Source organism: Channa argus, chromosome 16, assembly GCF_033026475.1.
Source record: "Channa argus isolate prfri chromosome 16, Channa argus male v1.0, whole genome shotgun sequence".
NCBI lineage: Eukaryota > Metazoa > Chordata > Actinopteri > Anabantiformes > Channidae > Channa > Channa argus.
In genome coordinates this window covers 9,815,343-9,838,254 of record NC_090212.1, presented here as the reverse complement: position 1 = coordinate 9,838,254, position 22,912 = coordinate 9,815,343, and the positions used below count along the sequence as shown (strand labels likewise).

Here is a 22,912-nt window from a genome sequence, read left to right as displayed (position 1 = left end):
CTGGACCAACAGGGTTATTGGTCCACTCTTGTCCACCTCCAAGATCTCGCCATTCTTGGTCCCCACTAAGATGTGGCCGTGGCCTAGAGATATGGCACGTATGGAGGGATTGTCCTCCAAGAGCAAACCTGTATTACACAATGAAGTCAGAGCCCTTTGCTTGAAAGAGTACACAGGAGGAAGACTTTATCTGAGCTAAGAGCATTGAGTGTCTTACAAGGATTTGAATTGCGTGGTTGTGTTATATATCTGGAGTTAAAGATGTATAAGTGGGGAGTGATTGAGAAGAGGATGACCCCCTTACCTTTAGAGCCTGGAGCTAGGACTGCCCTCTTTATGGCATATGTCTTGAGGCATCTCTCAAAGGTGTCATCCCACAGAGCTACTATACCATCCTTTCCTCCAGTTACAAATCCCTATGTGGACAATATGTTAGCATATTTAAAGCTAAAGTAAAATAGTCATTCTATATTATTCTGTTTTATATTCTAAATTTATTCAATATTATTATAGTTATATTGTAATTTTTAAATATTAAAGAAAATCCTCTTTTTTTTAGTCCTCTCTGGGTTTCTGACATACCTTTTCTAAAGCGTGCATACTGAAAACAGGGCCATCATGAGCTTTGACAGTCTTAATCAGGAACATGTCCCTCCAGATGCAAATGTCCCCCGTGCACGTGCCTGAAAACACCATCTCCTCTGACCAGCCGTACACTGCACACATCATAGTCTCCATCTTCCCCATGTTCCCCTTGCGTCCAATCAGACCACCACCTGAATTAGTAGAAGCAGTGGCCTTACAGTGTGATGTGTCACTGCTAAGCCAGAGTTGTGCTTGTTAGAACTGCTCTGATGGAAAAAAAAGACAGGGGTCTTACCAGCTTTATGCCAAAACTTCATATGCTTCACACCAGCTGTGATGAGCTTGTCAGGCAGGTAGGGGTTTATTTTGACAACAAAAATCTTATCCTTGCTTCCCCTGAAAAACACGTTGCAAAAAATATGCATGGACAAAATTAAACGTGTAGCATTTTTGATGCAGCCACATACTTTTTAAGTCTTGGCTTTGTGAGAAACAAAATGTAATTTCAGCAGTTTCTCAGTTGGAATTATAAGTAAGCTTGAGCTTAATATAGAAAGATGACAAATATACTGAGGCATTTTCAACATTTCACTGTCAGAGGGCATAAAGCTGCCTACACAAGGGAATTTTGATCACGTCTAAGAAATTCTGAAACAGTGAAACAATGTCTGTTTCTGTTTGGTTGTTCCTATACTACATTAAATTTATGTATAGAAAGGAATTTACTTAATAAAACATGCTAAATTCTAGACTAAAGCCATCCTGATGCCCCAATTTTCATTCAAAATGAGCAGTTTTGTAGGTAGAAATCTACCTTCTGAAATTATGTAATGTAACAATAACAATAAGTGGCTCGCTTTTGGTTCTTCAAATTGTTGCCCCTCGTAGAACTGCCTCAGTCTCAGGCTCCCTGCAGCTGGAGAAACATTAAGCACCTCTCCTCCCTCTCTCTTAGTATCTCCAAACTGAAGTCAAGGCACGGGTGGTGTACAAGCCCGGCCCTGTTAGGCACCATTGCCCTCTGTCCGCATCAATGCACTACCCACGAAGGTCTGCAAAGGAGATTACAGCAGCTCCAACTATTCCTGAGATGTAGTGAGATCCTTGCACACAATACACATGAGAGTAACCCACACTACACTGCTTCAAAGTAGCCAGGAGAAATTTTAATGGAGTAGATACTAAAAATTAAATAGGACAAGCAACAAAACAAAAGCAAAGATATTTTGAGATCCGGATGTTTTTCAGTTATAGTTCTGTCTGGCCTCCCTTTCATCATTTTACCTGCTGTTGGAAGATCGTTGTGTAAATAGAATAAATTGACATATGTAAGTTTGGTAAGATAATTAACTTGCAGCAAATATACATGGCTTATGTGCACGTCCTATATCTGTATTATTTCCATCCAATCTACACAGCGACCCTCTGCATCATGATCTTGGGTGAAAACACACTTGAGTTCAGGACTGGTAAGATTTTTCTTACAGAAAAACTTTGTGCTAATTTCTGTTTATATTTTGTCAAATAAGTTTCTGTTTCTGATATGTTTCTCTAAAATTAGGAGAAATAGGTGAGACATGAATCATCTTTGAAACATATGATGGAGGTGTTCTTTTTCTCCTATGGAGAAACTACTATGTGTCTATATGCAGAGTATATTACTTCTCAGGCAGCACGGTGGTGGAGTGATTGGTGCTGCCACCTCACAGTCACACTGCGGGTTTGCGTACTTGGCTGACCGTGGCCTTTCTGTGTGGAGTTTGAAGTTCTCCGGGGGTTGTGTTTCCTCCAGGTACCCCAGTTTCCTCCCACAATCCAAAGACAAGCATGTTGTCTGTCTGTGTATTTTTCTACGTGTTAGCCCTGAGATAGACTAGCGACCTGTCCAGGGTGGACCCCACCTCTCACCCTATGACAGCTATGATAGGCTCCAGTTCCCTGGGACCTTAAATACGATAAGCAGTTACAGATCGATAAATGAATATTACTTCACAATTAATGGGTACCTAGATACACAAAGTGTAATACAACAGCTCTGTAATAAATCCTTGCATTGATAATATTCAATATTGTGTTGCAATTTGATTTTAGAATAAAGACACACAGTAACATTTTTCTCTGGGTTCACTCAAAAAGACTACTATGGTATTGCTCCTGTATTGTTAATACACTTCTAGGCTGCAAAACGTTGTTCATTTTTTAAACTTTTGTTTCCGTCATCTAGACAAATTTGTAAGATGTGTGTAATTGTTTTTACTACTTCCCAGTTCCAACTTTAACATTTTTAATATTCAATCATTATAGCATAATGATTTGTTTGGAAACAGGATACATCTGTAAAATAACTTTTATTTTAATATGCTTCTTTGTGAAAATCAAGCAGCCTGAAGTTTGCATGATGAGTTCATGGAAGATGTACAATAAAAGTAATTACCTTTAATTATGAATCTACAGCTAAGGCCCTGGGCTAAATTCCCACTCTAACCATTCAGACAGGAGGAAATGTTGGAGTGGAGCAGCTTCATAATCTAAAAGATAAATCTCCTTTCCCCTCCTCCATCAATCACTCTGTCAAGCTAGCACAGCAAAGTGGCTTCAATTAAACCCTTATCTTTAAATGTCCATATTTAAACTGGAAGTGCTCAAATAGTCTGAAGAATTACCAAAGAGGTTTTTCATTGGAAAAGCAGCTGCTGCATGCTGACAGCCCAACCTGCAGCCACATAGACACTAATATGCCTCTACTAACCGCATAGCAGAAAGCTTCTCTCCCTTCCTCCAGTCCCACAGCACAATGGTGTGGTTGTCGTCCAGGCCTACTGAAGCAAGACGTTTGCCATCGGCTGCGGAGGGAAAACCAAAACCATTAAGTATAACACAGACAGTGGCAGGTCTTGCTTTGGTTCAGTGAAGTTTGGCCCTTGTTAGCAACATGAAAGCAGGTTTGTGGGTTTGATCAATGGCAGGTGACTCACCGACACTGACATACAGATCACTGTGCTGTGTCTGTCTAGAGCCAATTAAAGAAGTGAAATGAAAAGCTCTGCCGTGATACTGTCAGACCACAGTCACTAAAAGACTGCAGCAAGTCTTTTCAATGTTGCCTCTAAATTGGGCATCTTGTGAATTTAATATTTCACAGGGTATAAAAAAACCTTTGTCTGGGAGCATTTATGTGTATGATAAATTACTCTCTCTTGACAGGTGAATGTAAACCAGCCTGGGAAAGTGCTACTGAGTGTTACCAGAAAAGTCCAGCGCACACACTCCTAGTTGGTGGAAACCCTTCAATACAGACAGGGGTTTTAAAGTTTCTGTGTCCCATATGTGGATAGAGGAATCTCTGCCGACCTAAACAAACAAAAACACAATTTAAATAAATTAATTTGACCAACAATATTGACAGCAAACACTTTTTCACCTCTTAAATTATTATTTTAGCTACCTGGCCTGTTGCTACAAAGTCCTTGAGGGGATGGATTGCCAGACAGAGGATGTCATCATCGTGCCCCATATAGAAACGCTGGGTATTCTGCTGTCTGTTGTACACCACCCCAATAGCAGCTACATGGTAGACTATTTCCCCAGTCTGGGTGTAGAACAGGTTACTCCTGCAATCATAGCCCCTGTAGCTGCAAATGAAGGAACACATACCTATAGTTTAGAATGAGTGGAGTAAAGACAACAATATGAAAACTGAGATGTCTCCAATTAGGAAAAGCTTTGCAAACTTAAATTCTTCATTCAAAATAGGCCTTGATTTTAAAGTCCCTCTGGTATGGTGTTGCTTACCCATGAATGAAGTGAAGCTTCACCCCATTCCCTGGTGCTCGCTCTCTCTTTTTCATAGCAGTTGCTCGGTGTTTCTCTTTGCATTGCTCTTTGAGCTGAGGTAGATCTTCTTTATAAACCTGGATGCACATAGAACACTGTGTGCCTTTTCTGTTTTTAATAAACTTTTTGATTTTTACAGACACAAGTTTGACAGAGAGTAATGTGTTTTTGAAACAAACCTGTCTTCGATATGTGAGCTGTGTCTCTTGCTCGATTTCTGAATCCATCTCAGGTACATCTGACTGATCAGAGTCTGATTCCTCACTGTTTGAATCTGCTAAGGACTCTGCAGGCAAAAAAAACATCACAGCTCAGAAGTTCCATGCTCCCCTGCCTCTAAATCAGACAAAAATCCCAATGCACACACTAAAAAAAATTAACTGTAACCTGTTTCAGTAGAAATGAGGGTCGATCACATAATAATACTATGACATCTCCTATTTATTAGGCTCTCATTCTTCACAGTAGCATAGCTTAAGATACATTATTAAAATGCTGATGCAGCACAGTAAAGCTGTGCCAAGACAAGGGCAATAAACCAAACTGGCAGCTAAGTGCAGCTACTCACAAGATCCATTAGGAAAATTAAAAGGAAAGCCACATAGTGTGTACTCTATTTTCATAAAGCACAGCTGGGCTCTGTCTCTAGAAAAATATATGACTTCACAATGACAATGCTTCATTTTGTTTTCATTTGACCATTAAAATGACCATTCCTTTGCAAATCTGTATAGAAATGATGACTGTAGTTCCGAAAAAAAGTATAGGTAAGAAACAATCTAGTACATTGCTCTTTGGTTTTGGTGGTTTAGCACATCAAGTTCATGAGGCAAGTGGGAGCAGTACAGTGCACACATTACATAACAGTGACATACATACAACCCCTTATTCTGTCGGTTACTAATAAACGGCCTGTGACATTTTATTTATTTTAATGGGTTGAAACAAACAAAAAAAGAGTCATAGCTTAGACTAAAATTTGTGATACATTATGAAAAATATTGTAAATGCAGTATGTTTCCACAAAGGAATAGTACTGCAATCTCTGATCTCACATTTTCCACTCTAAGATTGAGTAGACATCAACATTCACCTCAGGCTTACCACCATGGCAATATTTTATAAGGTCTTGTTGCTGTAGCCACTGATATAATGAGACAACTAACATCAATAACTCAAGCCACTCAAGCCACTGGTCCCCAAAAAGAGCTACTGCAATGGGACTGAACTGATCGATTACAAGGAATAATCAAATCCCCAAATCTTTGGGAAAAAGAAAATCCTACCATTAGAGTAAATAGTGATAGTGACTGGAACATGTAGGGTATACTCTGACCTTGTGGTGCTATATGCAGAGCTTCTTTGGACTTTCTTTCAGGAACAAACTTCCACTGGAACACAGAGTGATCCACACCACCAATAGTTATGACCCACTGGTAGTCATGTGACCATCTGGCATTGGTTATGTGGGCTGAATGACCTAAATATTTTTTAAACTTTGCACCTGAAAAAAAGAAGAAACATATCAGTTACATATATGATAAAATAACAACTTCTGTACTTAACTATGGTTAAATATTAAATACTTCTTTACCTTTTTTTACACACGGATACCGTAAAAGTTTGACTAATCCATAGTCATCGGCTGTTACTAAGACTTGATTGTTAAAGTTGGCATCCACAGAGTTGATGTCATTGATATCTGAGTATTTGGGCCATATTCCATTCACTTCAGGTCCTAAAACACACGTCCATGAAGCCCACTGCACAAGCTTCAGCTCCTCCCTGTTGGTCACCTCTTTCCCACCTCCACAGAAGAAAAAGATTGGTTTTACATCACAAAACAGCTCTGTGACAACATTACATCCCAGAAACACTTGACTTCCAATCTTTAGTATTTAACTGAATTTAGCAATTCAGTTGGAAACAGCAAAACTGACCAACTTGTACTCACTTGGCATTCTGTAGAAGAGCCTCCTGCCACCGCCATCATTTGTCTGCAGGTACTTGCTGTCAGTGGACCAATCCATGTGTGTGATAAAGCTGGTGGAGCCAATGCACTCTCCCACTTTCTTGTACCTCTGCACCACACCGTAGATGTCCACTGAGTTATCATTTGAGCCGACAGCCAAGTTAGCCCCGTCAGGGGAGTACTTCAACTCATGGATGGCCTCTTTCCTGTCTTTAATGTGGACCACCTCTGTCATATCTCTAAAGGGAATCAGAGAAGCATAGCTTGAATGAATAGCTATTTGGGACAGAAAGTTAAAGCCCTGTGTTCATTAGCTAGGGATCAAAATTTCCTCTTCAGCGAGTGCACTGTGCTCCCACCTGACTCTCAGCACAGTGAACGAGCCATCCTTCATTCCCAGTGCGAGGTGAATGCCATCAGTGCTCACAGCTGCACAGCGGATTGGCTCCTCCATGTTACAGCGAGCTATTAGCGCATGATCTATAAGGCTCCATATCCTTTAGACATAGAAAAGTAGGACAAATGAAGATAAAAAATGGTGATGAGATTACAACTGATCAAACAAGCAGAGCACAGATCCAATCAGAGAAATAGTCTGCATGAAGATGCTGTTTGTGGTGTTGGTTCTGTTTAGTTTAAGGCTACAATCTGATAGTTAGTAGTGTTTCATTATTGTAATTTTGTGCAGTTATGCTACCCAAAAACAAAAAGTGAGTCAGAAAGCGTATTCCTAATTACTATTTTTAAAACAAGTACATGTTTACTTATGCAACATCATTTTATTACAGGTAACTTTTAAATGCTTTTAAGAGTTACATTTTAAAATTAAAAGTTTGAATAAACTAGATATTAAATCAAGAAATGTTTCATATCTAACCTCATTAATTGTAGTAGGCTGTTTTAATTCTTATTTTTGATATTGAATGATTGAATATGAATGCCCCAAATTTAACAAAATAAGTATTAAAGGCCTAGCAAATACAGTATGCAACTACCACTCTGAGTTCTACTCTCAGGACGAAAATGAAGCTTCACCTGACTGAGCGGTCATCACTTCCTGTCATGGCCAGAGGTTTGGTGGGGTGCACGGCCAGTGCCCACAGTTCACCCTCACAGTGACCCTGCATGATGAGGAAGGGCTTGTTGCGGTCATGGACTACTACCTCAAAAATCTCACTGTCTTGGGTGCCCACTAGGATGTGGTCTCCCCGCCAGCACACGCTTCGCACAGAGAGCCCTATTAAACACACACACACACACACACACACACACACACACACACACACACACACACACACACACACACACACACACACACACACACACACACACACACACACACACACACACACACACACAAAATCAGCCAAACTTCTAATCACAAATTTGCCTCAGTAAACTCTAAACATGAAAGCAGACAGACATTTGCCAAACAGGAATATTATAGACAGGAGGTGGTAATAGCCATGTGCAGGCTATATATAACAAAGATTTTAACAGGACGTATGACGACAGCACATGTGTTCAAGACGATCTGCAACAGACTCTGCGTGCTATCAGGAGAATAGGATGGAGGTAGCATGTGCTGTATACATACGTGGACATGACAGCTGTATAGGGTGTAAAACTGCAACAGAGCTTGGACTAACAACAAGGAAGGGCAGAACGACGTGCAGACTGTTACAAACAGGCTGAAGTACTGTAGTTTTTAACTTCACCCTCAGTGACTTTACCCACCTCGGCTATTTTCACCTCTAGCTACAGTTAGGTCCGAGATTACAATTAAAAGAGATGGAGAAAATAGAGGATAACAAAGAAAATATTAGCAGAAAGAACAGAAGGGGCATGAAAAATGGCTTTTTTCATCTAACAGTTAGTAAATCTTACAGATTTATATAATTCTTCCAGGACCTCAGGAGATGACAAGCTGACCTGCAAAATTCGTCACTTTAAAGGTAAAAGGGGGGATGACATCACCTTTATATCCTTGGTCTGTTTCCCTGAGATCAATGACAGTAATTGGTTTGAAGTTGTGATCCCACAGCCGGACGCAGCCATCTCGGCCTCCAGTGGCAAAGCCCTCTTCACAGGCATTCATGCTGAAAATCCCTGACTGGAGGAAATGACAGGCTGTCAGTGAGGATCTGCACAATAAATGAGCAGTGACAGAACCAGCCTTAGCTACAAAATGCGTAGTGCTGCTGCTCATCCAGCCATTTGTTTAACAAGGCTTTTACAATTATAAAACCTGCTACTGGCCTCAAGATAACACAGAACTAGGTAACAGGAGGTGTCATGTTTTTTATAATTACTGGAAAGCTTTACTAATGGCACACTCAGGGAAACACCCTGCCCGGAGAAGCATTTGCTGGTACTAAAAGCAGAAATGAACATGTACTGTAGTTATTATCCCCTCCTCCATCCAACCATCCCCTCACACAGCTGTTGATCCCATAGATATAAATTAATCCTTTGGAGCAAAAGGCTGATCCTTTCCTACCGAGCAGAACCAAAGAAAGTCAGCATGCATGGCTTCACCCACTTTTAAGTTTGCTAGTTGCTTTAAGTGACATTTTCCTGTATACCGTACAGCCGGGGAACAAGAGAACACCCTTACAGTATCTTATAAACCTACCCCATGAGCTCCTTGCACCATTCTCATCAGGTTGATCCCTTTCCACACATAGATGTCACCATTCAAGGCACCTGAATATGTGACCTCGTCCTTGGCACAGGCCAGGCACAGGATAGTTTGGAGATCCCCAGTTTTGCCAAAAACGCCACGTTTGGGCGTGAGCGCATTGCCACATAAGCTCCAAAACTGCAGACACAAACAGGAAGGGCGAAAGTGTATGGTGGCTAATATTTTAACAACTATGCAGTATTTGGATACAACAGAGTGAAAATCCGTTAGTCAGTTATTGTCTGACACATAAACAGAACCTATTAACAACACATACACACAGACAGACCTTGAAAGAAAGCAAAGTCAAATTCAAATGCTCCGCAACCCCGCCCTCCTCTGTATGTGATGATGGGAACTCTTGCAGGGAGTTGGTGCCATAACCACCTGATCAGCATGCACAGACACACACACACACATGCATACACACAGACTCATTATTTATGAACAAGGTCATTGGGATGCACCGTCTGGCCTCGTCTGAGGGCTAAATCCATCAAACAGAGGAGGAGAAAGCAAAAGAGAGACACTCAGTCTGTGTGGAGATGAGATCACAGCGAGAAAGCTGATGAAGGCTGACTCGAATGATAGGACATGGCTGCCAGCACGTGAAACAGAGACGCACTCATCATTGGCAAGCAGCAAAGATGACAGCTTGCCAACCCCTTTCCTGGTCTACCTAAAAGGAGGATTAACCTCTACAGTAATTAACATTTGGTTCATTGTAAAGGCTATACCTTATTTTTCCTGTTACCTGTAGTTTTTTCTACAGATACAGAAACAGCACTTAGGTGTGCTGTTTTTGCCCACACCACAACTGACCGACACTCACAGAATGAACAAATGAGTTGCCCGACAGCGACAGCCTGTCACATCCTCACTAACACCTATTCTCCAGACTGATACGGCTTCTGTGTGCTAACAGGAGGGATCGATTATCAGAGACAGGCATCACAGCCTCAGATACAGCCCTGCCATTTACCGTCTGAGGCTTGCAGACAGCTCAAACTTGACAGGACTTCCCTAATCCTGACCTTCTGTTAGTGAACTAAGAGAGGGAGTATGTTCATGTGTGTTATCTTAGGTGTATAGTCAGGGCTAAAGGTTAAGCGGTGGTAGGTATTAATGTCCATCCATTATCTGTAACCGCCTATCCTTTGTAGGGTCGCGTGGGGCTGGATCCTATCCCAGCTGTCGTAGAGTGTGAGAGGCGGCATGCACCCTGGACAGGTCGGTAGTCTATCTCAGGGCTCAAACAGAGAAACAATCACCTACACTCACATTCACACCTACGGCCAAGTTAGAGTCACCAATTAAAGTAACATGCTTGTCTTTGGACTGTGGGAGGAAACTGGTCTACCCAGAGTAAAGCACAGGGAGAGCATGCAAACTCCAAACAAGGGCTGCATCGAGCAGGTAGATTTGAAGTGGGGACCTTCTATCTGTGAGCCAGCAGGGCTTACCACTCCACCACCCTCCTGCCCATGTAAGTATACATGTGTATGCAGGTTGAAATTTGTCAAGTGCTGAGGAAATCTAAATGGTAAAACTGTAAATGGTCTGCACGCTTGTGTAACTTATTTGTACCCAAAGTGCTGTACATTGCTTATTTATTCATATTCACTCACAATCATTCACACTGCTATGCAGCTGGCCTGCACTCACTGGGAACAACTAATTTTGGGTTCAGTTTCTTCCTCAAGAACTTTATGGCATGTGACTAGAAGAGCTTGGAGTCAACCCTGGGATTGGTGGATAACTGGTCTACCTCCAGAGTCGCCTGATTGTTAGTTTTAAAAAGGGTGGGAGGTGGGTTTTTTCACAGCCTGTTGCAAAAGCAGTGGGGATGGATGCACGTGACTCCACAGTCCTCTCTGCACACAACTGATAAGGCAGTGAGACATGGGCACCAGCTAATCCCTGTGCTGCCGAAATACTGTGAGGAGATGGGATGCTGGAAGGGTTTATGACGAAGCCAGAAGTAGGAGAGAAAGGCACCGAATGAGAAAAAAAGAACAGGATATCGATGAAATGTGCTAGAAAAGGAGTGTTTTGGGTTGAAATCAGTAAAAATTTAAGCTTTCTCTGAATATAATTTCTTAAATGTCTTCCATAAAAGCTCTGGCATAGTGGTAGCTGCTCCACTTAACCCAGGATTAGTGCCATATCATTGCCTCAGCTACCTCCACCGTTACTGCAACGAACCTTTTCAATGTAATTAATGCAGAGAGGGCTGTAACTTATCAGCTACTGCACTGAGCTGCCCCTCACCCCCTCCCCTGTCAGACTACAGTACGGTGTCAGAGTGTTAAGTGCTAACAGAGGTCAGAATTAGATGATTTTCTGTTAGTGTCACTAGGAGCTGATTTCCTCAAAGCTGCTGTCATCTAGTATCCACATGGTGTTAACTCGAGCTCACCTCAGGTCAGCACACGTGCACACAAACACATCAAATATTTGTGTCAGTTCACTTGCATTCACAGCTTCATTAATGAACCAATCAAGCATGTTTCCAAGCTTTAGCCCCATAACTACTGTAAACGTCATCTACAGTGTATACACCTTTCTGCTGAGGTTTTTTCAAACACTTCTTTAGACTGGATGTATTTTTCAGAATTTACCAGGCAGCTATTGGTTTCCACTGATTTCTCAGAGGCTTTTAATGCTTTTGGTAAACCTCATCTATCACCTAACCTAAAGTCTAATTTATGTTTTCATCAAACGTTACATTATTGCAGAAAGATAAAGCAGTCAATGCACTGGTTAGCTGGGAAACCCATAATAATGTAAATTTACAATAATAATGCAAACTTGATGTTTAATGAAACACTGGACCTTAAAAAAATACTGACTGCCTCTGATAATTTGACATTCCTCATGTTCATACTGGTTTTTATTGCAACTCTCATTTTGGGCAAAAATGTGCTTAAAATGAGGCTTCAGCAGTTTCACAAATCTAGTAGGCATCTTATTATTATATTTTTATTATTATTTGCCTTTTTGTGTCTCTCGGGACACAGTTTCTCTACTGTGCTGCAAAACAAAACAAAAACTGAGAATTTGCTACTTGCTAATTTAATGCATCTTTCAGAGATATCCACTTAACTTGTTGAACTCTGGTTGCTGAGGCATTTTGTACACTTTACATGGATAAATTAGGACAGTTAATTTCATCCCTCATCAGTTACAAAAATGCTGAAAACCTGGCTACAACATTCAAAATATGCAGTGCTGTCCTTCAAAGCACTTTTAATCAGCAACTTATTGGGTAATTGATTGGTGTGGAGTACTTTAGGTGTGTGGGGGGTTGAAGACCAGAAATTCAAGGTTGCCTGAACAATTGAAAACACACATATCTACATGATTAGCTTGGAGGAGTTCGAGAATGTTTCCAGCAGCCTCAGCCCTCGTCACAGAGGTTGTATTTTCCCTAGTCTGCTAGTGTGTGGATTACTGGGACTAAATCTCCTGTATGTTCGGAGTGCTATAATCGCTGAACGAGCACAGGGCTGGGGAGCAGATGTCCCATGGTCTTTAGGGTGAAGGCTAGGGAATTATGTGGGACAGTTGCTGGATTGTCTCGGCACCAGAAAACCAGAAGGGATGGAAAGAGAGGAAAAGGATTACAAAGAGGGGAAAGAGCAACAGATCCAGCAGAGACAAGAAGGGGGGTTGGGTGCGGTGGCCTGTAGAGGTTTATGTTTGACAGCAGTAGTGGAAGAGTTCAGGGAATAATCACTACGAGAGGAGGAAGGTCAGGCTGGAGTGAGATGAGCGAATCAACAGTGAGATGTTACACCACTGGGAAATGTATACAGTAGGCTAAACCTCCCAACAGCATCAAACCCACTTAAGTGTGCCGCAATGTTTAGCCTTGCAGGGTCAGTGGGCACATTTCCTATCTGAGCATGATTCACTCTCTGCCCAGTGGTTAGGAAATAGGCTTCCTCTGTGGCTTTGGACTCCTTGTTATTTCCTAATAGCCATGCCACTCAAGGAACACTACTATGTCTCTCAAGGGAAAGCTTGGTGAAGACACTCTGCAAGAGCTCATTGAAGATTTATGAAAACCACTCTTGTGTGAAAAAGAAGCGATAAAGAAAGGCTCAAGAAGAGAAACAAGCACAGCGTCTACTGAACAGTAGAGGGCTTTTAAAAGCTGAATGAGGAGAGCTGAGTAGCAGTCTTATTGTCCCTCATAAAAAGAAAACAGTTTTCTACTTTGCAGTCAGATTACTTTCAAAACCAGGGAAAGAGACTATAAGTCACAGACTCTGGAATAAACTATACATTTGCATATATCTATTTTAAGGCTTTGATCTGTCCATGAACAAGCACAGAAGAAGAAAGGAAGCGAAGGAAGGGTCATTGGATTGTTCAATGTTTCCACAAGTCATAATTTTTATTAATATATTATGCAAATGAAACACAAGAACTGTTTTAAAGGAGGTGGCTGTAATTAACAGGATCTAAAAAGCACATTTACCTTGATATGTTTGACACCACAGCTTACAAGTTTGCTCGGCTGGTACAAATCCCAAGATATGTCAAATATCTGTGGGTAGAAAACATAATACATTAAGTACTGGCTTATAGAAACACAAATATCACCACATTTGTTCTCTTGACTTGTGATAATCAAATTTGTTTCAAAAGGAGGAAGAAGGAAACTAGAAAAGGGTGTTTGTGTCTGCACTGACTGCATTATAATGTGCACAAGGTGAATTAGAAAAAAACAGCTGCCTGTATTTCATCTTTTTAAAATTCCTTTTAATTAGCCATGTACCCTCTCAGACGCTCTCTGGAAAGCTCACAATCAATCAGGCCTAACTTGTTTATGTCCCCTTTGGGCAGGCACTCCATCCTGCATTTATAACTAATTATGGTGGTCGATACAGAGCTTGTGACAGAGAAAAGGGAAGAGGGAAGTGTTTACCCTGTCTGTATGACCGGGAGCAGCTGCCAGAACCCTCCCTCTCTTCCAGTCCCACACACAGATTGTGTTTTTGGAGTCCAAGCCTACAGACACCAAACACTGCAAAGAGAGCAAATTTTAAAAAAAAGTCACAGATTGGACAGACTGCTCTGTTGTACTAATCACTACAAAACTTATCTAGCACTACTGTAGCATAGCAGGCCACAGTGAACTGGCTAATGATGGCTATAGCACAGAGAACAGAACAGTTGTCCAGCCCCTGGCACTTCCAGTGAACACACTGAGTGCTTTGCTGGAGGAGCCTCCTATAGCTGACTGAGTGAGTAGGCAGCAGCAGTAGCAGCAGCAGTGGAGCAGAAGAGAGTAGCTCTTATGGAAATCCTCTACTCCACAGCCTGCTTTACATGGTAGGGGATCTCCTCTTTGATCCACTGCTGAATCAATGTTTGGCTATGGATAGAAGTCTGTAGTGAGATATTTGCACGGCTTTAACTTCTATTTGTCCAATCTGTGTTTTAATGAGGAACAAAGAGGCCCTGTGTGATGAAACCCACTGAAACACAGTGCATTCATGTTTCGATAGTGCAAGTAATTCTTCAGGTGTGTTTCTACAGGTTTCAGCCTGTCAGCTGGTCCAAAACCTTGGTTAGAAGTGAAGTATCTCTCAACAATTATTGAATGGATAAAATTGTGTTCCCCAGAGGATTACAGCTGTGTAATTTTTTACATTTCCAAAACTGTCACAGGATTGACTTTTAGCTGAAATGGATGTATTACCACAGGATTTAGTGTAGACATTCAAGCCCCTCTCATTATGAACTGTTACAATCCCTTAACATTTTCCCTAGCACCATCATTAGATCAAAAGTTTGCCTGTATGTTGGTTTATGACTAAATACCAGAACAACATAGGAATTTCCCATTAGCTTCTATTGTACTTTGTGTTTAGAGGCAATTAATACTTGTTAACATGCTAACATGTTAAACTAAGGTGGCTAAACCCATGGGGATGTCAGTGATGAATTAATAGATCCTAAAGTATTAACTTCAATGGAAGTATTATTAATATTATTAGTAGGGATTATTTATTAATCGGATCATTTTAATTCTAAACCGTATATTCTTATTCATTTCATATACGTATTTTATATTTCCTTTATTTTCTTCTACTATGCCAATTCCCTCATGTTTTATTTTTATTTGTTTGTTTGTTTCATCAGTATTTAATATTAATTCAATTTGTTTTATTGGTTTTTATTATCTTTTATCAAATATTGTGGGGTTTTTTTGCATTTTAGTTTCACATTAATTGCAATTGTTATGTGTCTTTTAAGCTTTTCAGTCACTTGTGAAGCCCTTTGAACTGCATTAGCCTGTATAAAAGGTACTATGTAAATAAATAAATTTGATAGTAGACAACAAGCTAGAATACTCACAGCATATGAAATGAATTAATGTAAGTTTTGATAATGCTAAGATGGACATGATAATGGAAAGGGATTCTTTCAGAATGGCTTTCTCTAAGCCAGTAGGGGGGAGATGGAGAGTAAATAGAGCCACTAAACTAAAAAAGCAATGGAGTCTACTCTAGCTTTAAACACTGTCACATTCCATCTAAATCCCCAGCTCTCTGCCCGAGCAGGAAAATACCATGGGGTCATCTCCCTGTCTCTAACTGCAAAATACAGGAGGTATAACTCCAACTTGAGACCTCCTATGGGAGGACGAGAGAGACATACAAATATAAAAACCTATAGATGGTTGTGCACAGTATCGACTGTTACAGTCTAAATCAACTTTAGGTGGAGGAAGCAGTGTGTAAACCATAACTGCCTGGCTCAGATGATAAAACAGGAAAGCTAAAAAGAAGCTTGCTTGAATGTCCCCATGATTATTCAGTAGTGTATATCTGTTCCACTGTCTGAATGTCATCTACGTTTTGTAATATTTCACAAGCAGCCTGTCTGGGAGCTGCTCTCCAGCTAATACTGCTGGAGCAAGCACATATGTGTCATTATGAACTTAGCTCTGCAGGCGAGCTGCAAAAAGCCCGTAGCTTTGAAGTGGAGTTGCGATTGTTGCTGCATGGCTGCTCAAATTAAACTTGTCTTATGGCACTTTCAGCCTTGTTTACCTTCTCTCAAAGCAAATCTTTGTGCCGGATTCATAAGGAGCATAAAAATATAGAGGAAGACGGTGTAATTTAGATTATTCTGTAAAAGATTATTCATGTATACTTAGCACTGTTTTGTCACAACAGTACCTGTCCCTCGAGGTCGAAGGCCAGACAGGCGATGCCATGTGTGTGCACATCCTTCAGTATGGACACAGTCTGCACAGTGTAGGAGTCCCATACACAGATGTAAGGTTCCTTGCCCACCTGTCCTGTGGCCACCAACACATGCTCTGGATGCAGAGCTAAACTGTACAGAGACAGAGATAAAGAGAGGGAAAGAAAACATCAGGTAAGCATAAAGTCCATGAGTCTGAATATGGAAGCAGAGGCACAGGTTGACGAGGTAATTTGGTTGAGTTAACTCATGTCATGGTCAAATACACAATCTTTATGTACTACACAGTGTGCGTGACTGTATGAAGCAGTTTTGATAAATCAGTGAATTTCATCCACTTTTGTTTATTTTTCCCCTTGAACTACTCTGTGCCACTTTAACCTTTTCCAATTAATCTGGGGTTTCCTCGCATCAGCAGGCATATATTTGTAACAGTGTTACATAATCCCCCACAGCCCACCCCCCACTTACAAACATTCCTACTCTATAGCTAAATAGCTTGATGCACAAAGCTGCAACTCCCTCCCTCCCCCTGCTCCACCCATCGTTTCAGCACCTGCCAGTCACGCTCTAAGCAGGCTTGAATGATTCACTGGGCAATTCTTCCTCTTGCCTTGTCCTGGCCTATATATTTCATGCAGTGACAGAGCTCCCTCCATTATAATCAGGCTGTCTGTTTTGCCAACTGCTCCCCAGAATATGTAATCCTGGCATGTTTTCAGACACCAGGCCCAGGCAGCATCAACCTGCTGAGTCAAAGCAGCTCACAACAAACATGGCCTTCTTCCACTTTCACTCCTTTAACTTTTGCTTCATTCCACTTCTCTTTTCTTTTTGTGTCAGACTTGTGATCTCATCTGCATTTGAAACACGCTGTCACTAAGGCTTCTGCGAAGTGTGGTGGTGTAACGTCTCTGAAAACCGAGGTGGGTTAGATGTGACAGCCCTGATCTCAGTCCCTCCTCAACATCACCTCCTTGTTGTTTCTCTCACACCCTAGCACAACTTCTCATCTTACTTTTTATGAATTATATAATCAGAGAAAAGCAGCAGCTAAAAATAACACTTGGATGAAGGGAAAAATGATTGGAACACTTTCAGATGAAGACAGACACAGCAAAAAAAAATGCTTTGGCTCAAGCAGGTACGGCACAAGATGTCAATGGTTTGACATTGACATGAAAAATTAAGGCTGAAGAACAAATTATCTAAGAACTTTGGAGTCAATCTGAGGTTGAAATTATTTGAGGAAGCTATTTATTTGAACCGTAATTTCCACTATGTCTTAATTATGCCTTTATGTGGAATGTCCACTTTACGGCATGTAAAAACCAATTCGATTTTTGAGCCAACTACAACAAGATCACTGTTTCACTTACATGTCTGTTAGCTGAAGAGCTTGTTAAATGCCACTTCTAATGACTTAAACTGCAGTGCATCACCACGGTTCTCCTGTTTGATATAGACTAGGCCTGTTTGATGCATTTCTCTTTTATCTGCCAAGTGCTGTAGTACACAACTAGCTAAATACTGCAGCAATTACAACAGCCTGTGTTCAACAGCCTGAGGGCCAGATTCCTTATAATGAAGAGGCAAATATGCAGCACTGGAAAAGACCTTCAACATTAAGCCATACAGCAGAGCAGGATATAAGTACAGTTTGGATCCCCATACATAGTAGAAGCTTACTTTTCCAAAAGTGGATTATAAACAAGTAGAGGATTTGCATCCTCAACCATCCTTACGTAGTCAATAGCATAAAGACTTCACAGAGGTTAAACATCTGGGAATACCCTCTAGTCAGAAGGGAAGAAACGCTTTTAAAGAGGGGTGAAATTTCTTCAAGAACCTTACCCAAGTCTACTTGCCACTTATGGGAGAGCCACGACCTGGATGACTGAGAATCAGAAGCAAGGATTTACACCTTTCTAAAGTTTTACACAGTACATGATATTTTGTAGGATTTGACTAAGGGTTTTGTATTCCTGTTGCCCAATGAACACCACCTGAAAAACCTGCACATGCACCAGGTGCTTAAAACAGAAGGCAGACTTGCTGCTGAACAGCTAAAATGAAACAAAGTAGGCAGGTGTGAACAATAGTCCTCTGGTTTATTAATCAAAGGATGAGAGAGAATGGGCAAATACTCCAGACACATGACTCCCGAATATGAGCACTCTACTCATACTGGGTATTTTATCACTAAAAACTAAAAAAAAAAAAAACAACTAAAGTATTACAGAAGTAGTGAACTATGAACTTGGGGTGGTAGACACTGTCCATAATGTTAATAATGAAACAGTGGGCTATTTAAATGATTAGTTAATCAACAGAGAAATAACTTATTACTTACTATTTCAAACTTTTTTCTCAAATGTGAGGATTACCCTGTTTAATTTAACTATATAGTGAATAATGTGCATTTTTGGTGAATAAACCTACAGGGTGTGCTAGCCATGTTTCCTAATGACAGTTTAATCTTGAATTTGGAAAAATGTGGACTGAGCATTTTCCACTTTGATTTAATAATTTATTGATAATGATGATTCAATCAAAATTAATCTAAAACATAAGTAACTATTAACTGATATTTTTAATGTAATTTTGTAAAACAAGGTGTCCAAAGTGGAGTATTCAAATGTAAACAGTTAACTTGTAAACAGAGCTTGATAATGGTTGATATTTTACTTTATAAGTGACTTAAATGAGAGTTTGCTTAAGTGGATTTTCTGTTGTCCCTTTGACTGTATGTATACAAACAATGCCACAACAATGCTGAATCACACCATTGGGATAAGAAACTAAACTCTGGGGGATCCTAATTTGGAAAGACAGAGCTGCTCTTTAGAGAACATCCTGCCCTTTTATAGAGAGGCCTGGCAGGGACTCACAGTGATGATAGGACCTAAATACCTCAGTATTTCACTTGAAGCTGAGGTGAAACAAACTATTGTAACAGTAAAGGTAAGATCGTTTACTATTCTTTTACTTTTATTTATTGTATACTCCTAATTTTCCCTTGAGATTGATGTAAATGACGTTATGAGCTTGTGAACTGATTCAAAACAACAAAATCCGGGTACAATCATAAGTGACCATGAACAGCAGCAGCTGATTTTCTACTGAGACCAAAGTGAGCAGAAGACCCCGTTTGAAGTACTACTGTACAGGCAAGAATCAATTTGGGCAATAGTAATATTGTTAGAAACTTAATTACAGAGCATCTGTATTAATAACACATTATAATGTTTTTACAGAACATGGTTGTCAGTTCTGTATTTCAGACATTAGGTTGCACAATGATTAAAATAGTTCATACAGCTCACAGGATACAGCTGAAAACGTGATATATTTATCGCATCTACCATCAATGGGTATCACAAGAAGAAGAATATGTTAAGAATAAATTAAAATTCTTAAGATTATAGAAATTTATGCACTTTTATCCCCTGCATAACTCCAGGCTCACTGAAAAAAGACCAGCTTCAGTCTGGCATGTATAATCCATAACTCTGTCATAAACTTACCAAGATATTGTAATATGAGGAAGTCTTTTATTTTTGTGTGCATAAAAACCCTGTCATTAATTCTTGCACTCTATCATAACAAAGGATAGGAATCAGCCAAGACTTACTAGCAACAGCACATAACCTGTAACCTCACCTGTAACTGAGCATAATCGCTTCCAAATTGTCATAAAACAACAAAACAAAAGCCTGGAAAATGGAAAATATGTAATCAGAGAATAAGCAAATAGAATGAATATTGAGCTGTACAATAAGGTTCTAAATTCAGCCCAATAAACCACTAAATGTTTAGAAACAGGGCAGGAAGGGAGGGAGACATCTTCAAAGATTGAACCAAAGAATCAAAATTGCTGAGAGACTCAAGGGACAAGGACTTTTCAGCATTTGACGTCTCATCATTTTTATCACAGTTTTGTGTGTTTTCACTCACAAGGGAAATATAATGACTCAAAGACGCTAATTTAATTTCAATTCTATCCTGCTCAGTCCTGTGTGTCCATGTCCTGCATGCCAGCATTACCACAGAAAGGAGATATTAAGCGTCGTAGTGTGATCAAACCCCTTGTGAAATATTTGTCATTGGCCTCAGACTTGACTAAATACTCAACTGGGTAGAAAAATGTGAGGAAAGAATGGCAAATATCAGTTTTTACAATTTCTCATTTTACTTGCATACCTCCAGGTGTTTTACCTAAAACATATAAACATGCTCAGTCTTTGATATTATTGTTCATTAACCTTTGAGTTTACATTCTTTAAAAAGCTTCACTAAAAGACAGCACAGAGGAGCTGAGGACGGCGTCATCATGGACAGCCCAGACTTTCATTTATGTGAGAACCTGCCAATTAGCCCCTCTGAATCAGACTTGAAGTCTGCCTAATAAGGACTAGTGGGCAATGTACATACGTACGAATAACCAAGAGGGAGAAATGCAGGCAGCAATTAAATGATGAAATAAAACAAAAATAAAATACAGCAAGGACATGACAAAGAAAAATAAGAGCAACAGAGCGGGGAAGAGAAAGAGAAAGGGATTTGAACTGTGGTGCTATCTGGGGGAGCGGCATCTGTTCCACATGAGTTACTGCAACGTGAGAGCAGTCAGACAGTTAAACAGCACTAAGTCTGCTGAGGATTGCTGCTAGTTATTTTAAAAACACATAACTATTACCTGGTCAGACTGTGCAGGAGATATCGTCATGAACATATCACAAATACTTGTCTGCAGAGAAAGCAAATGGCTAAATAAAATTAAAAACATATAAATAAATAAATAGCACCAGCCTGACCTGACTGAATCCTTACAAATCTGTCTGAAATAATGAGCACACATACATGGGTCATGAATATGACTGAATACATGACTTGCACTAGTTAGCAAAAGCACTTTAATTCTTGCATCAAATATTAAGTTCTGTTCAGTTACTTCTTTTACAACCTGCTTGAACTCATCCAGAGGGCAAAGACAGGGTTAGTACTTCTATTGTCCAATTAATAATGGAGCAGGAGCCCAGCTGACTACTGACACAGTATATAATGCTAGTCATCTCCAGGCCAACCCACACACACCTGTCAACACAGGCGTTGGAGCATTAGACACAGATCATTGTTGTGCAGTATGCTCACAATCAGTTAGAAAGGAATCATCACCATTAACAGAGAACAGGTTTGTCTAAATAGATAACCTGCCGAAAGCTTTCCAATTCTAGCGGTTCTTTAAGGACGGCTATGTTGAAGTGCATTTTTCTAAAAATCTGCAGTTGAATGAAATCAGAGGTTTTAGTTGTGCAAAAAAAAGAAATCTAAATGTGCTGTCATTTCCTCCTATTTATCAGATTATTCATTTAGATTTTAATGATTAACCTTTATGCAATAATCTAGCAGGCAAAGAAGAAGCCAATGGACTGACATGAGGAGTGGCAACAGTGCAATCGTTTGAAGTGGCAGAGACCACCCTTTAATCTGGAGGGACACATCAAAGCATCTGCTCTGCTGAAGTGTCCTTGAGCAAGAAAATCAACGCCCTCACTGGATCACTGGATGCTGCTGTGTAGGCGTGTGCTCCCTTAAGCTTAACCTTATATATATATATATATATATATATATATATATATATATATATATATATATATATATATATATATATATATATATATATATATATATATACACACACACATACATACATACATACATACATATATGTATGTGTGTGTGTGTGTGTGTCACATGTGTGTGTCACATTACACAAGGTGACACCTGCAATGACAACACTACAGTATCAATTCATTTTCTGCTGTAAGTCTGGTGCTGTCCGGGGTGCTGAAACTAACTGTCATACTACCTGATTATGTCATCGTTGTGCCCCAGGTAAAATTTCTGCTTGTGCTCCCGGGTGTTGTACACTACTCCCACACCGGCGACGAAATAGACTATTTCCTTGGCGGCGGTGTAGTAGAGGTTGTTGCGGCACTGATGTCCCCGGTATCCGTACACCCACTCCAGTCTCAGGTGGCAGTTGGGAGCAGTTCTGTCAGCCATGTCCGCACTTCCGTGTGTGTGTGTGTCTGCCTGTCGCTATCACGAAGGTTTTCTGATATAGTGTCATTCACCAAAAGGGATTTATTTTAAGTCCATGTGTCCCATTAGTTCCGTTGGATTTCAACCAGTCCCGGGAGAGGGTTGGAATTAGGCATTTTTGTGAATTAAAACCCTCACTGTCTGACAAGATGAAGCCCTCTGTTTCTGTTTAAGAAGCAGGTCTCTAAACGGACGTCTTCATTGCGAGAATCTCCCTGCGGTCCAACAGCTTCGGGCTCACGGTCCTGTTCGACACAGGTCAAATCTTCTGTCAAATCCTACGAAGATGGAGCAGCACTGTTATTCGGCAAGCACCGCCCACAAGCATGACGATCAACCTGTCGTCCAGTCAGATCCTTTAAATTCATCCACAAGGAAAAGAAAAAACAGGAGAGGACGATTCCGTCACGACTCAAACAAAAGGGTGAATTCAGCGAGTATATCACTGCATTTCAATATGACACCAACTCTGTCTTAATAGATACATTTTAAAACACACGGAA

At 40.4% G+C, this 22,912-nt stretch overlaps 1 protein-coding gene across 8 annotated transcripts in view; it reads right to left on the bottom strand.

Annotated features, from left to right (window-relative positions):
• Positions 1-22,912, bottom strand: part of eml5 (EMAP like 5) — a 34,330-nt gene that overhangs the window by 10,878 nt on the left and 540 nt on the right. For 5 of the 8 annotated variants that reach the window (XM_067480226.1, XM_067480232.1, XM_067480227.1 and 2 more), the window contains exons 2-22: positions 22,174-22,765; positions 16,274-16,433; positions 14,011-14,109; positions 13,561-13,629; positions 9,027-9,212; positions 8,369-8,504; positions 8,129-8,149; positions 7,427-7,628; positions 6,751-6,888; positions 6,374-6,630; positions 6,014-6,226; positions 5,756-5,923; positions 4,599-4,705; positions 4,378-4,496; positions 4,031-4,217; positions 3,831-3,936; positions 3,335-3,428; positions 881-981; positions 583-776; positions 305-416; positions 1-128 (exon numbers count right to left, since the gene is read on the bottom strand). In XM_067480226.1, coding sequence (XP_067336327.1) covers positions 1-128; positions 305-416; positions 583-776; positions 881-981; positions 3,335-3,428; positions 3,831-3,936; positions 4,031-4,217; positions 4,378-4,496; positions 4,599-4,705; positions 5,756-5,923; positions 6,014-6,226; positions 6,374-6,630; positions 6,751-6,888; positions 7,427-7,628; positions 8,129-8,149; positions 8,369-8,504; positions 9,027-9,212; positions 13,561-13,629; positions 14,011-14,109; positions 16,274-16,433; positions 22,174-22,370 — 2,994 coding nt within the window. In that variant the 5' untranslated portion in view covers positions 22,371-22,765. The remainder of the gene's footprint in view (positions 129-304; positions 417-582; positions 777-880; positions 982-3,334; positions 3,429-3,830; positions 3,937-4,030; positions 4,218-4,377; positions 4,497-4,598; positions 4,706-5,755; positions 5,924-6,013; positions 6,227-6,373; positions 6,631-6,750; positions 6,889-7,426; positions 7,629-8,128; positions 8,150-8,368; positions 8,505-9,026; positions 9,213-13,560; positions 13,630-14,010; positions 14,110-16,273; positions 16,434-22,173; positions 22,766-22,912) is intronic. The other 3 variants (XM_067480229.1, XM_067480230.1, XM_067480233.1) reach the window with 2 other exon arrangements.